General features: G+C 45.8%; 3 protein-coding genes across 3 annotated transcripts; all 3 read right to left on the minus strand.

The window, feature by feature from the left end:
• Positions 1-3,258: 3,258 nt before the first annotated feature.
• On the minus strand, positions 3,259-9,093 carry F4807DRAFT_438038 (uncharacterized protein). Its single transcript, XM_047999096.1, has 11 exons — positions 8,416-9,093; positions 8,319-8,358; positions 7,871-8,267; positions 7,643-7,806; positions 7,002-7,588; positions 6,521-6,950; positions 6,137-6,460; positions 6,001-6,082; positions 5,242-5,942; positions 4,008-5,188; positions 3,259-3,939 (listed from the first exon to the last, which is right to left on the minus strand). The coding sequence occupies exons 1-11, from the start codon at positions 8,967-8,969 to the stop codon at positions 3,567-3,569; spliced, it is 4,833 nt and encodes a 1,610-aa protein (XP_047851248.1). The 5' UTR covers positions 8,970-9,093; the 3' UTR covers positions 3,259-3,566.
• Positions 9,094-9,122: 29 nt separating this feature from the next.
• F4807DRAFT_438041 (uncharacterized protein) lies at positions 9,123-11,087 on the minus strand. Its single transcript, XM_047999097.1, has 2 exons — positions 9,787-11,087; positions 9,123-9,729 (listed from the first exon to the last, which is right to left on the minus strand). The coding sequence occupies exons 1-2, from the start codon at positions 10,993-10,995 to the stop codon at positions 9,391-9,393; spliced, it is 1,548 nt and encodes a 515-aa protein (XP_047851249.1). The 5' UTR covers positions 10,996-11,087; the 3' UTR covers positions 9,123-9,390.
• A 1,017-nt stretch (positions 11,088-12,104) lies between these two features.
• F4807DRAFT_453276 (uncharacterized protein) lies at positions 12,105-15,491 on the minus strand (the record flags this gene model as incomplete). Its single annotated transcript, XM_048000434.1, has 5 exons — positions 12,105-12,184; positions 12,225-14,090; positions 14,149-14,335; positions 14,392-14,992; positions 15,445-15,491. The coding sequence occupies 5 exons, from the start codon at positions 15,489-15,491 to the stop codon at positions 12,105-12,107; spliced, it is 2,781 nt and encodes a 926-aa protein (XP_047851250.1).
• Positions 15,492-15,978: the final 487 nt, after the last annotated feature.

Consider the following 15,978-nt stretch of genomic DNA (forward strand, 5'->3'; position numbering starts at 1 on the left):
AAACACAAACCAGTCACTTCAAAGTGAAGAGGATTGTTGGTTGAAGCTAAAATTGGCTTGTTAGCCTACACAGAACAGAGAATGGAATTGGTTGAAGTGGGATGTGAGGCGAAAGTACATGGGAATGAAAGAACCATAGGTTAAAAGATGACAAATTAGAACCTCAAGATACGAGGCCATCCGGCTCCAGAGCCAAGAGAACGTTACAAGTACCAATCGGAAACTACCACAGTGTGGTTTTGGTGTACTCAATCCCACAGCCAGCAGCAGTAATAGCCGGCGAGGTATATTTTGGCGGAAAAGTTGAATGGATATGGTGTAGAATAGGGGGTCACGTACGTTTGACGTTTCGAGAGATACTAGCCCTTCCTTGTATCAACCCGATTTGGACCGGGGGTGCTTCAACAATGAATTGACTTAGTCCCAGACCGTGAGGCAACCCTCAAGATTGATACTATTCAAACAAACCGAATCCTAAGGCAGTTTCCGAAGTCTTCCAAGAAAAGCCAAGTTCCATACACACGGCCGAACATGCGATATTTGCCGACGGGATGGTGAATACAATGACGAAGCTGCTGTAGTCGTCGCACAAGACGTCTCCTAATTGGGCGAGAGTGGGGTGGTATGGCGAACCAGATTATGCGACCCTGAAGCCTTAGATACTGTTCGCGTTTCAGATTCGTGGACGGAACAGGGTCAAAAAGGTCGGAATGACGAGAAGACAGCAGAGAGCCCAAGGCAAAAAAGGCTTGTGCAATGTCTAGAAAACGGCGATCAAAAGACAATCAGGCGAGAGACTGCCGTTTGCGCACTTTCTAGTATAAGCTAATTGGCAATGTCCGACGGGACTTCGGGACCTCGGGAGTCTGTTTGGAAGACGACAACAAGGTCGATGATTTTGAATAACGAGAGACGCGCAGGAAACCTTGTGTCATCAAGACAGGATGAGATGTCCTGCGATTAGAATATTAAAAAAATGAGAGTAGAAAAAAAGAAAAGAGAAAAGAGCGGTAAAAAGGCAAGGGCAACAACTGCAGCGATGTGAGACCAGACGACACTCGGTCGTGAAGTGAGATATATCGTGAGGTTGGCCGAACAGAGGTTGAAGTTGGCAAGTTCTGAAATTCTGTCAACCCAATCAAGGCGGACAGAAATCCCGAGCAAACAAGTTCCACAAGGAAAGAGAACTCGAAAGGAAAGAAGCAAGAGTAACGACAACAATAGAGAAAAGAGGAAACAACACAACGAGGTAGCAACTACCCAATCTTCCGGGCGTGACCCCGTCTGATTTACTATGCAGTACGTACTTCGGGGGTTCAGTCGTGCCTGGCATTAGCTTATGTCGTCTACGGGAAAATGTGGGGAAAAGGGGGGCACGGGCTTAAACTGGCAGACCGTTAAAGCTTCAAGATGGCCAAAATGGCCAGAATAGCCAGAATGGCACCGAACCAGGCATGGACACCCTGGCAATCATCGCCAAAATCTGAAAACTTCATTCCAAATCCCTACCCCCTCGAGGCCGATTTTGAACAAACTCATGCGCAAGCCATACACACGGACCCCAAATTAAAGTATTCCTTGGGCATCGTCAAGGCGACTTACAATCATGACTGTACGAGTCGCATAGATCTTATTTAAGATGCTGAAGACGGGATAGTCCCCTTCCACCAGCTGGGCCGTGGCTGCGCTCTGGTTAGATTTTAGCCAAAAGACACACCTAGCGGCATGAATTCATGGGATTCGTGGACGGCAAGATTCAAACACGACGGCCAGCGAAACCCCTCTATACCCCTGTTCGTGTCTAGAACCCCTGCAACCACCAGAATTTATAGCGAATCAGCAAGTGAGGATGAGTGAGCTTCACCATTTAGAAACACTAGCGTCGTTACTTGCAGACGGGTCAACGCTCGTCATCCTAGACAGAACCCACCCCTTCTAGCCAATCCTGGTACGTATCATAGATTCTCGTCACGAACTGAATTGGTCCGGCGGACAAGCGAGCGAGTCGGTCAAGAGCGGAGATATTTCAATTGTTGGCTAAGAAATGAAATTTGAGCCCGAAAACTGATAAGAAGGTAGGCACCTAGACAGAAATATATTGATTTGTTTTTAGGAAGAGACCTCAAACAAAAGTGATTTATCATGTATTTAGTATTACCGATTCCCCTTTCATTTCGATAAGTAGCACGTTCTGTCATACGAGCCGACAGATTGGGATGACAGCGGCTTTTTCTTCTGTTTGCAAAATATTAGATTAATAAGTACCTACTAGAGCAGCTATCTATAAATGGATATGTCGGTCAAGTTAGACAGATAAAGTAATATGTATCTGTCGAGATGTAACGATGGATTATTATTCTCCACAGTGAAAAGTGAAAATATCAATGTGATACAGAGGGCTGATGACCCGGGTAATTTAGTTCTTCCACGTTGTCACCAAATTCAAGTTCGAGGTCCTCTTCGGTCGGGCGATAATATGTATTAACTTGCTTGCTTGCCTTTCGGAAAGTTCCAGTGGTAAGGCTACTGTATTCGCGACCCGTGCCTTTGCATCGATATTATGTACAACGATGACCCAGTTAGTCGGACGATGATGTGGTACTTATGGTGACGTTGAGACCATATGCTGTGACCTGCGACTGCGATCGTCATTACTAGTCTATTCAGGGGTTGTAAAATCGCCTATTGGTCCTCCGCCCACCACTCTTGAATAATCTCGTCGCGCCCATTCTTCAACGCGTATGTCTGTACGTCTGCAAGGCGCTTGTTTGTCCAGTTGATTTATCAGTTTGCTTAGAATAAATCGAACCTCGCCGCTAAGGAATAAAATGCACGACTAATAATAATCTTCGAAAATCCTTCGAATTGTTTCGAGATAATTAGCCTCCCTTGACTCACATTACACTTACCAAGTACGTACCAAGCTCTGCTGCTTCTTCTGCAAGCCACCCCATATTCTGCACCTCTTGCAGAAAATAATCCCGAGACGCTGGACTCCAAAAGACAAGTTCCGAATTGGTTCCAGCCTTTTCTTATAACGGACAAATTCGTCCATTTGGTTTCAGGTCTGTCAAATCTTGTTCACTTGTTCCATACGACGCGGTTTCACTTGTAATCCACCTTCACCTGCCGGTTCAACCTTCCTCCGTCAGCCGAAAATCGAGTGGAGGTGAACCCGGCCTTCCTTTTCACGCCCTGACATCGTGAACTAAACATTCAGGACTCAGGAGTCCCACTCGGACTAAACTCCGGATGAACAACTAGACATCGACAATATACATATTACAACGTACAACCTTGCAACACAAGGCTGAATACTGAGTACATAACCTAAGAATTTTCATGATCTTACTGGCTTCGAGCGTACTTGAATTTCAATGTAGGTACAAACATGATCTCCATCTTAGACAACAAAATCATGCTTTGCTTAAATTATGTCGATCACCCAAGAATCGGAAGATACCGTCGGTATGGCAATCAATCGAGTTTGCTTCTTTCGCCCGAGCGGAATCATGACAAAATAAAGGTAGGTAGGTAATCAAACTGGTCCTCCCTGCGTCCCATCGTCATGCAGACAGATAACTTATGTCCGTCGGCCGTCGCTTGATTCCCGAGTTAATCACCGTCCTCCGCCTTCCAACAGGCCTTGCCCATGAAGGGAGATGATATCGCGGGGTGTCCTGCGCTGGGTTGTTTTCCGAAGTAACCGTACCCCATGTAACCGTTTTCTTGAGCGGTTCGCGATGCCTGCGCTCGCTTTTATCGTACATGAGCGTGAGAATGCGATCCTCGATCGTGTCACCCTTGTATCCGTAGAAGAACGCGAGCGCGAGCACGACAAACGTGACCGGCAGAGCGACGGTCCAAAAAAATCGTTGGTCGTAATCTGTATCCCTGATATCGGTCGTGTTCATCCCGAAGAAACTCGAAACGAAGGACCTATCAAGTTGACGTTAGGCTTGTGCTGCTTAGGGTCTTCATGAGATGAATGGCGTAAGAAGACTTACAAGGGCAGAAAGAAAACGGTCACAATAGTAAACACCCGGATAGCCTTCCCATGGTTCTCCTCGAGGATCTCGATGGTTTGCTTGACTTGCTCCTTGAGGAATCCCATCCTTTCACGCTGAACCCGAATCTCCATGCTCTGATCTTGAAGCTTGTCAATCTGAGAATCGATATATCGAGATTCGATCCGAAACAGTCCTTCGCGGGACGTATCCGTCACTCGAAACGAAGTTGGAGAGAGAAGCCTCTTATAGTTATCGAGTACCTGGATTTGCGATAGGACGACATTGTGCAGTGCTTCTAAGTCTTCTTGTAGTCTGTGGATTTCTAGAAATACCCGTCTTCTTGGTCGACGATACGTTTGATATCGGAGTTTTGCAGTGTATTCATGATACACTTGAAGCACTTCCGTACCAGTATCTGGAAGCAGCGGCCTATTTTGGAGGTTGATTGCCAGAGCAGCCGCGAGAAAATGGGGACCAACGGATTCTATTCCAAGAGTATCAGGGCTCTGTTGGGCAGTCCCGGAGAGTAAGATATCTTCCTTTGAATTTTCAAGAAGTTCACAAGCCTTGATGAAAGAAGCCTGTGCGTCGGACTCCAATGACCTGATCTTGCGCCAGTAAGGCCCCGCTTGCCGCTTTTCAAAGCTGGATTGGAGAAGATCGAGCCCGTTTATGTACGAAAGTTGCCTTGAAGTGAGCAAGTACATGCTTAGAATTTCTTGGAAAGCGTAGAAGACATTAGTAGGGAGATATGGCCGGAACTCGGGCTCTCCGCTTTGATGAGATGTTGTAGCGACAAGATAATGAAGTTCCATCGCTAGATCCTTAACATTTGCCAAAAGTTCAATGAATTGATTAACCGCAATGATGATGTTCTTATTCTGTGCCCGGTTGATTTGAGAATCACCGGATCGCCTTAACCAAACGAAACAGGGGTCATCATACGGTCGTTTGCTGTTTCCAATACTCGTGCATGTTAAATGCTCAGAATGCAGATGGTCAAGAGCCTCTACATGAGAAGCATAAATCTTTCTCCCATTACAGTCCTCGCAGTCTGCGAAAGTCTTCTTGTTGGTTGGGGCTCTGGGCAGGGCCTTAGAAAGCGTTGAGTTAGGGGTAAAGTTATGTATCACCCATTGAGTTTGGTCTGACCCATTCCCTAGGGACCATATTATATGCTATTAGATGTAAGAAGCAGTCATCCATATCGTATTGTAGTAATGATACTTACTCGAAATATCTCGTCTAGCGAACCCCAGAACCGCTTACATACCCGTTGAAGGGGTGCACTACCTTCTTTTGGGAGGAATGTTCCAAGAAGTTCTTGGGATAATTCTAAAAGACTTTCCATGGCGGCTTGATCGGTACCTGGCAGCCAAACAGGCTCCTTTTCCTCCTCAGCTTGGATATCTTCTTGCACACCTGGGGTCAGACTACTTGGTAGCGTCGCTCGAATGCCTGGGGTCTCGTTGTCTGGAGCTTCGTCGGCACGTGCAACTCCTTCCGCATTGAAATCAGTTGCTATAGGCGCAGATCCGTCTTTGTCATTTGCTTGCGTGTTGCCAGATGGGGGTTTTTGATCGTGTGTAAGTGCTTCAAGGGGTGACTTGGTCACTTTGATGTAACCGGCATGCCTGTATAAAAGATCATCTAAAGTGCAAGCATAGACTCTATTATAAAGCTTGTCGGAGCGGAGCAGTTGGTCAGACTTCGCTAACATATCAACAAGAACAATATCGGCATTGGTGGATACAATATCAGAGTCGTTTTTCGGTCCAACTTTCCAATGGAAGAACGGCAAGAGCCTGATTTTGGGCGATGTACTAGACTCGGGGATTCGGACAGCAGAGCCCCTAGACCTGCTCCTGGATTGAGACGAGTCAGACCCGGGATGCTCGAAGCGAACATTCGACTCCTCTGTTCTAGTTTCCGCTATGAAAATTTTAGTAGCTGCCCATCATAGTCGACTTTTCAACAAAGTAGAACATACCAGTTTTGTACTCCTCACTTAGCCGTAACAGTTCATCAATTAGTGGGTGATTTAACGCTGTTTGAAGCACAATCATATCACCCTACCATGTCTTAGTGGTCTCTTGAGAAAAAAATAAAAGGGTTGAGCAACTTACCTCATGGACAAATGGGTAACCAAGATCAATTACTGCTCGAATGGAGACGAGCTTCGCAGGTATCTTCGTCTTGCCTTTTCTTGGGTATCTTTCAGTTGAAGCTATACTGCTGGCATCTGTATCTGATGATCCCGCATCAGATGGCTCTGAGAAGCTTCTTGAAGAATTCCCATCTCCCTGTCTCCACACTCCATCCGACGCTTTATACCATCCTTGCCTTTGAGAAGGCGTCGACAATCTGCGCCCTCGGTTAATTCCTGTATTGTAGTTATTCGGCGAAATAGAGCGTGGTATGTCGGGTTCTGAATTATCAGACTCCGTATCCTATCTTGTTGTTAGGTAACTAAGTTTCATAATTTCTCTTCAGTGTTTGTCTAGACTTACTAAAGAGACTGAAGAGGATCTCCGACTCTGTTCACCGTCTGATAAGTCCCCAAGGCTTAAGAGATTTGGCACCATGACATTATACGCAGTATCGTTGATAACGATGTTGGGTCCCTGAGGAGGGGATCGTTGACGTTGTTCCTGAGATATGTACCGAGAATTCGGTTGATGCCTTCGTTGTATCATTGCACTATCAGATCTAGTTCGCCTACGAAGGTTAGGCATATGTGGCAGAGGAGAGAAATATTTATAGGGTGAATCCCGCTGTGATCGTGATAATAGTGAATTCCCAGAATCCCTTCGTTTATACACAGGAGTGTCGATCATTCCGCTAGCAGTTCTTGTGTATGTATTGGCTCTTCGCAAAGCGACTTGCATATCTTCAGCTGCATACGGCTTATGTTGAGAGGTGGATCTTGTCCGCTTAGGCCTAAGCAAATCGTCGTTAATATCAACCCCTCTAAATTTATACACAACATACCATCTGTTTGGTTCCTCATCGGCCTCATCATTTTCTTTGTCGACTTGATCTTTCCAGGTAATCAACTTTCTTCCAGTGTCATTTCCCCTTGATGCTTCATTTAGGTTTTTAGAATTGTCCCCCAAAGGATTTTGTTGGTACTTAACGAGAGCCCATTTCTCGGGATCATAACCTGACCTAGGCTCAGGCGATGTCGTTCTATTTTCCGTTATCCACTCACGACTAGAAGCAGCTGGACGTTGAATCATCTCATTCATGACGACTCTAGATCTGGATCTAGATCTCTTGGTCACAAGAGATCTCCTGCCTCTATTAATTGTTAGAGGGTCGTTGTAGGATATGTCCTGTTGCAGTTTTCTAAGCTGTGACCGTGATCGTGATCGACTGTGGCTTTCACGTAATTGTCGTTGCTGCAATTGAAACCTTGGCACGATATAAAATATTGTATCTTGAAGCCTTCCCTGTTGAATTAACGTGAGCCATTCTTGTGGAGTAACCAGGTCACGATTCTCATTGAGCAGTTCATAATCCGTCACACAGGTTCCTGTTCCCTCTTTAGCTAAAGCGAAGATGTGCCTTAGAAAGTCCTTCGTACAAAAAACAGTCAGTAAAATAAATATAGGAGGGTCCATTGGTCATACCACGTAATTGCAATCTGCATCAATTACAACGCTATGAGGTCGTCTATATTGATCTAACACCCTCACAGTGAGTGGTCTTCGTAGACTGGACATTCTCTGGTCTATTTCGATGAGATCTTTGGTCAAACTTTGTACTGGTAGTTCAGAAAAAGTGATGAGAACATCTATATGAGGTGAGACGCTTGCATTTGCCGAGGGAAAACATCATTGGAGATTGGCGAATCTTACCATTCCCTACTAAGAGACACCATATTTGGGGAACATGCAACGTGCCTTTTGATGGGTCAAAGTTCATTCTCTTCATGAGCCCAGTATCTTGCCTGTCGCTCTCAACATCGTATCCATATAAGCTTTCAAGCAGACTAAACATGCGTTGTCCTTTGTCGGCATCTGCGAGAGATGGTTTTTGGTTAAGTAAAAGGTAGGGACTCGAAAGAAAGATAACTGGTTGGTTTTGTGAGTTCTTGCTGGCACTGTAATCGCTGGTGCCACGTAAGATCGAACCAGACTCGACATAAGAGCCTCCGACTAGCTTGCGAGATGCTTTGTTTTTGACCTCACTCAAGACATTCAAGGCCACTATCCTCAGGTCGTTCGAAATGTAAGGCGAATTTATAACTAGTTTCTGGACTTTGTTTAGCCTTTTACTACCTTATTAATAATTGTATTTACATACGTTTAAATCATCGAGTCGTAAGAATGGTCTTTGTATATGCCTGTGTAATACTTGGTTTAGCTATGTCGAACGTCACTCTTTCCTCAAGGACACTCACAGCCATCTAAATTGCACCCCTGATGGGCTTGGTTCCGCAGGAGGAGGTCGATCGGGGCACATGAGTCGAATCTTTTGCCTTCCATCTTTATTTAAACTATATTCTGATGCGTGTACGGCAAATAGGGTTGAAAGTCCATCCTCAAAGGGAGCTTCTGGCTGGTTCCACTCCAGGTGCGCCGTGTTTGCGTAAATATTCAATGGTAAACTGGTATCTCGCGGGGATTTAGGAACGATGAAAGTCTTTGACAGCCCTTCATTTTCGACTTCCTGGAAAGTCAATACAGGATTTTCTTCGATGAGGCTTGCGGTTTCAACACCGCTTTTGTAATCGTCCTCATTGTCATCCCAGTCATAATAAGTGCTTCTACTAGCTGGTCTCGTTACCCCTGGACGTACTGGAGGTGGTGATGGGCTAGAATAATACCGCGCTGTGCGGGGTCCGGCTTCATATGTGTAACTATCATCACTGTCCCAATCATATGCGCTCTGTCGTCGCCTGGGTGCGGAATAAAAGGATCGACGTCTATCGGGACTAAAGTTGTAAGTCTCCATAACGATCCGGAGGACGCGTGGAATAAATATCAGCCATGTAGGGACCTAATTGTAAATTTGAAATATCTGCTTATGTTTGACAGAAATCAAAAAGAGTTTATGTAGATTGATTTATGTAGATTGATTTATGTAGATTGATTTATGTAGATTGAGATCGAATTTTAGAGCTGAGAAGGGTTGAGGTCAGCTAGGGTTACATTCAATTCCATAACTGTATTAGCATAATATTTGGGGGCCATTCCTAACAAGCCACCCAACCACCCTTCCTCGATGGTGAGTATCATCTTCCATATGACATCAATAAGCCTCAAGTGATCACCTAACTAATACAGTACAAACCCATCCACACCTAGCCGTTGACCTGAAAATCAGCCAATCAAAATGAGACCGCCAATTCGACTTCTCCAGACTTCATCTGTCGCTAGGTACTGTCAGATGGTACCATTTCCAGGACAGGTGGTTCGTGTGCTGAATCTATCTGGCCTGAATGGTTGACTATGCCGTCCGCCGTCTCTTCTCCATTTGATGCCGTGTTGGCGGGAGGCGTCACCAAACTTGGTACTGAGACAAGTCCGCAGCGTCCTGACATGTCTATAACCAACCTTTCCCCAAAAACAACAGACGCGCTAGGAGAAGCCGTGTTTATCAACTCAGTCAGAACCTGGTTTCGTTGTCCATATCCCTTAACAATCTCCTGCAGTCTATCGCACCCTCGGCCCCCACACGGAGTGTGTGGAAAGTGTACATCACATTCCCAATGGTATTTCCGAGAAAGCCTGACCGGATCTCTCCCGTACATGGTGGCTAACGGCTGAAGGCAATGCACAGCAGCGACTAAATAGTCCCGACCCGCCGGCGGAGGGAACCAGGCGTTGCATGTCTCGTTGGTGGTAGGCACTAGTGGCTGCGAAGTGAGCGATAAGAGACTACTGCAGAATAGAGTCACTGTCCTAGACGGGTCGTCCACCGTCGGATCAGTCCAGTTGCTCTCTAGCATATGTTGCCATTTACCACTATGTGTCGTGTTAATGTCACGTTTGATGATCGAGTAATTCCTAGGCATGTGTACTAGTTTGGCGAAATCTACACCTGCCAAGTACCTCTGCGTCGGCCTCAAGCTTTCGTTGTGCTGCATCGCATATAACATCTTCATAAATTGAAAGAAAGTCTCTTTCAGTTTGAGGCCGTCCGGGGTAGCCTGCGTGAGAAACTCCTCAAAATTCCAGTCGTTCCGGATTATATCCTCAAATGCTGGGTAGTTTATCCGTGCATTACGATGCATTCCCCTTATCCGGCTCTGAACCAAGTACATCACGACGCTAACCATAGGTAACATCCATGCAGTACTAGCACTAAAGTCGTATAGAATAACAGAGTCTCTCTTAGCAGTGTGAAGCATCTGGCTGTCGGTTTGAACTTGATCAAATCTGAACCGACGTTCCTGCGCTTCTCGGATTCGGATACCGGTTGAAAATCCAATCGAAACAATGCCAAACATCGGAATTTCGATTGAGCCACTGATGCTTCTATTCCATTGTATGAGTGAGCGGAAACGGGTTTCACGTAGATGACCTGAGATACGCGAGATATTGCCCGAGACGGATTCGTTCGTGCCAATGCGTATCCTGGAGAATTCATACAAGCCTAAGAAGTGACGCTTAATTTGCTGAACCGCCTCCCAAAATCTGTCTGAAGGAACTTCGTCTGAAGGAACTTTGTTTGAAGGAACTTTGTCTGAAGGAACTTCGTCGCTAGGAACTTCGTCGCTAGGAATTTTCGTCGCTATAGGATGTAGATCTTTCGCCCTCCTTTCAACTTCTATCATATACAGCCGGTTCTTTTCGCTTGTGAAGAGATGCCATTGTATAGCAGACGGAGTTCCAGACAGATCTGACTCTGAATCAGTGTGGATCGGAAACAATGCGTTTTCCCACCCCTTAAGCACATATCCGCTTTTGTATTCGATGGGGTATTCGACTCGAGCGAAGGAAATCATCACGGATAATGGCAACTCTAACCCACACATTTTTTCGGGGCGAGGTGGAATAGGGAAGCCGACAGCAACATTGAAGCCCGAGAAAAGTGAATACCAGCATGTACCGCGGTTCCCTTCACGGCTTCGAGCTGGTGTATCGTCCCTATGGCATATCTTGAAGCCTACGCGATCTTCGATCTCAACCCAATCTATGTCGGCTCCAGTGAATGATATACCTTCTTGTGTTGAGGGTTGGTGAAAGACTGCCGTGATCCACGCGAGTTCTGATGCGATATCTGCAACTAGACGATGATAGTTTGTCATCGTGCCTTGAAGCCATTGAATATGAATCGGGGTGTATGTACGACTTCCATGTAATTCGATTCCCTTGGCACTTTTCAACTCTATTTCGGCATAGCAGTTGTCATCCTTACCACTGATAGGTACTAGAGCAGTTGTTCTAACATCAGTATATACTTATCCCAAGGCACGTTCCAGAGGAAGATAGAACTCACGTTTCAGGTTCGTTAGGCACAGAGAAGTAGCAATCAACGACACCCAAGACAAGATTTCGACTCCTCTTTGGCCCCAACACCATCTGACATAGCGAGACGCTGTATCCGCAAATGTATTTTGATGCAGGTGTGATCCTGTCATGGTTAAGAACGAGTGGATCTCATCATCAAGCAAGGCGGACAATCCATTTAAGTCGACCCAAATCGTGACGCTCCACATTTGGAGTATGGTTTCAAGTTCTTTCTTGAACAGTTCACATTCGGCGCTCATGTTCCTTATACTTGGATTCGAATGGTTTTGAAAGATTTCGAGGACTTTCCAAGCGACCGTCAAGATTTCAGGAAACATTTGATCCAGCTCGGAAGCCATCTCCTTGTATCCCTCGTGCCCCGAAACCTGATCAATTTGCTTGTAGAGCATGGTTGCTTCAGCTTTTTCATTGCTGGTCCCAAAAACACCCAAGAGATTCCGAAATATTTTCGCACTGCGATATATAGAGTTGAGCCCTGCCCGAAGCCTTGTTTCGAATTTTGTGGACCGTTCAAACCATTGCTGTTTGCTTGAAGTAAGACGGAGTTCTACCTCCTCGACTAGGAGACATGAGGCCGTATCACCAGAACCACTAAAGTTTCCCGAGGTGTTTCCTAGGGTTTCGACGTCTTGGTGGAATTTTGGCCGATACGCTTTAGCCAATAGTTGAACCCATTCAGGGCGTGCTTTATGGCTTTGTATCAAGTCCTTCAATAGCCCAATTGCAGCCTTACTCCGTCCTTCCTCAACACACGCCCTTGCTAGATCAGATTTCAGTACACTTCGATCTTTACCTTCTTTCAATGTCTGTTCCACGTCCCGAACATGTTTTAATATCTCGAGCGCTTCTCCTGTCCGTCCTTTACTTAGGCAACTACTTGCATGCATGTACCGTAGTTCCAGCACTTGACGCTGTTCCTCGGCTGACATGTTCTTGAATAAATGCTGGACGCGTTCAAGAATTTTGGTCGCTTCTCCATTCCGTTCAACTTTGAAATATGCTTCTGCCAGGTAGAGTTCTGACATGAGTCGAAGACCATCCCCAATCTTCATCTCGTGTTCATTCACGACCCATTCGAATAAGCTGATAGCGTCTTCACTCCTTCCAAATTCCATGTACGCCTTTGCCAACTGATGTTTCGATTCTGGCAAATTGAAGTCATCGTACGCTGGCGTCTTCTCTGCTGCTGCTATAAGATGTTCCAACATCTGAATTCCTTCCTCTGTCCGCCTCCTTTTCAGGAATGCAGTCGCCAGTACCTTCTCTACCCGTAGTTGATATATGTTGTCTTGTGGAAGATCTCTCTCCCGTCCTATATTGTAGGCCTTTTCCATAATACGTTGGGCTTCATCGAACCTTAGACTTGCGTGCAAATAGGATCCAAGTTGGCATTGTAAATGATACGTGTCTTCACTTATTTGGATCTCTTCAGACACACGTAATGCATGCGGGAAGCACTCTCTCTGTAGCTTGCGGTTATTTGTGTCGTTAGATAGGAAAATGGATCCTATGGCTGTTATGTGGCTAAGAGCGCCTGTCGTTATGTCTTGTCTGCGACCAGACTCTTCGACCCAAACACACGTTGCCCTGTGCACCGCATCGTGCATATCATACATATTCTCGCACTTTGTTAGGAAAGCATATCCACAGAGCATGCGAATTGCATGCTCCGTTCTTTCGGATTGTATATCCGGGAAAATAAATTCCGGTATAGCCTTTGGGCGGATGCAGGACAAGAATTCTAGTAAAGATGTTGCAACGCTATCAGATTTGCTGATCTGGTTCAGAGACACAATCAAGGTTCTTGCGAGTGAATTTCCGGACATATAGTGGCCACGCTGAAATCGCCAAGTCATCGAATCAGCAAGTTCCTGGTCCGTCGCCTGCAGAAGACCGAGATACTCCGCGGTCTGTATCTGGTTCTGATTGATATATGCAGCGGCTTGAATGATGGCTAATGGAAGACACTCAAGTTCTTTGAGTAGCTCCATGGTCATTTCTTCATCAATGGATGGCTGTCCGGCCAGGGCGGTAAAAAGCGTGGTCGCTTCTTCCGGAGTCATTACACCTAACTCAGTTATTCTCTCTTGAGGTTCGACATCACGTTGTAAAATATGATGTATATCCGATGGTGTTGTAGTAATAATGGTCAGTCCTTGCTCGCTGGCGGGTAGACCAATACAGGAGACAGCATCGTCCACTATTAGAAGCCACCTTCCAGCGGCATCTGACTCCAGGTACTCCCGCACCTGCTGCTTGGGATTCTTCTCTGTCCCATCGACCCAAACGCAGAGCAGTTCTGCTATGTTGGCCCAGTCTTTGGAGAAGTCTTTGGAGGAGGCCTTAGGATCTTGCGCGGTCACCCAGAAAATAGAGCATTCGGGGTGCTTGTCTTTTACCAGATATGCAAATTCAAGGGCAACCTGGGTCTTCCCGACTCCACTACGACCAACCAGCGTGTGCACAGAGTGCTCATAGTCGGAATGCTGTTTACTGTGGTTATCCAGCCATTCATTGAGCTCATTTAACACAGTTTCTCGTCCGGTGAATACATCATTCCGAGGAAGGGGGATATAACAATAAGGGAGACGGTCATTCGCTATTACGTTTGTAAGAATTAGTCTTAGAACTTCTATTCATGGCATGGAAGAACTCACTAGAGGGGTCCTTTGAACCAGTTGCCTTCTTGTAGAGTTCTTGAAGCTTGCCTGCTACGAGCTCAAGATTGGCTTGGTCGGTTTGACCTGGTCCAAAATTGCACACGTCGTTATGATTTGCCGTCAACATAACAAGGGTTTCGTGATTATCAGGTAAATCTAGCCGTATGCTATCTTCCTGCCTCATCTAGATAACAATAGAAGTTAGAATATACATGTGCTCTAACACGGTATGTCACTTACGTTGTCCAAGGTACCCCAGAAAGAAATGATATCGTAGCCTGATAGTTGACGGCGCCAATGCTCTTGTGTGAGATCTGAAAAGATGCTGCCTTCTTTGAGCACTTCTACCACACCATCGCCATCTGGGAAGCCCGCGGCGATTGCAAGCTTAGCAGCCAGTTCTTCCACAGTTCTAGATGCCCTGTTGCCACCAAGTGTGTGCACATCACTACGTGGTGTGGCAAAGAACACTAGACCAGAGGTGGCTGCTCTAATTGGCGTGTATTTTGGGGTTTCCTGTGCATTGATCAATGCTTGCTGGATTAGTAACCCCCCCAAGCTATGTCCCAGAAAGATGATCGGTCGTGAGGAGATGTCGTCTCTCTCAAGTTGGATAGCTTCAAGCAGCTCACTCGCCTTACTGGCGAACGTGTCTCGGTCCTTTCCATAAGCCGTGGCGGCATCGTATGCGTATAGGTAGATTCGTGAATCCGGAAGATATCGAGGAAGCTCGTAACGAAGCCACAGATGGCCCTCCGTGGAAGAAGACGTGCCCCAAGTGTCCCAAGCGTGACTCTCGTAATCCTTATTTGGAGGACCCAGGCCATGAACGGCAATGATACTATTCCCATAGAATTAGCCTGAATATGCATTATTAAACGTTGACGGAGCATGTACTCGACTTTTGCTGGTTTCCCAGCCTTGCTCTTTGGATCAGGATATAACTGATATAGCGACTGTATTACCTCGTCAGCCGAAATCAACTCCATCAAAGCTTCTGTCATACCATTTTGTTTCGCGTGCTAGTATACTCAAGGAATCGTTTTCTTCACTAAACGGAAAATTGAAGGGAGAGGGAAAATTACAAGTTAGAAGTGTCGTAGGTAGCTATTAATCATATTCCTGTGGTGGCCATGAAGTGGCCAGCCCCACATGCGCCTCATTGAGCCGGGTCCGAGTAGGTACGTAGCCTCTTATAACTACTGTGCTGGCTGCTTCTGATGAGTTGTGGTCGCTACCTATGTAGCCACCGGATCGTCAACTACATGGACAGTGAAAATACGGCGTACTTACTACCTAGGTAAGTGTATAGTACCTACCGGCGAAATAATGTAAATCATATGTGTTAAGTTTATCATCCTGATATTAATGTCTTCATGAGAACTGGTAATTCGTAACTACCTACCCAGTAATAGAGTCTACACATTAGTACCCTGTAGTTTTGAACTATTGCTCCTTAAACAGGTTAAGGTATCCGGTACCTACCCGGATCCGAAGCACTGTGACACAGCATATAATGCAGTCTCTTTTGCTAGAATCGTCTATGATAGAACTTAACAGTGTAATAGGTGGTTCTTGTCTCTTAAATAATGGGTAAGGGGTATTGTGTTCGAAACTCGTGAAGTGTACCTAACGACCTCCGTATTAACAAAAGTTTCCTAATGAATTTAAAGATGGATGATTTAGTGGGCTATGCAAGAGTATTCCAGAGAGTTACTTATATACCTATGTAAGCGCTGAATAAAAATCTACCTAGTTAAAGGTAGACTTAACCCCAGCCCGTTTTTCTTGAATTCATTTCTCCTTGGGCATTTCTTTAAAACTACC

Source organism: Annulohypoxylon truncatum, assembly GCF_022578515.1.
Source record: "Annulohypoxylon truncatum strain CBS 140777 unplaced genomic scaffold F4807scaffold_32, whole genome shotgun sequence".
Taxonomy (NCBI): domain Eukaryota; kingdom Fungi; phylum Ascomycota; class Sordariomycetes; order Xylariales; family Hypoxylaceae; genus Annulohypoxylon; species Annulohypoxylon truncatum.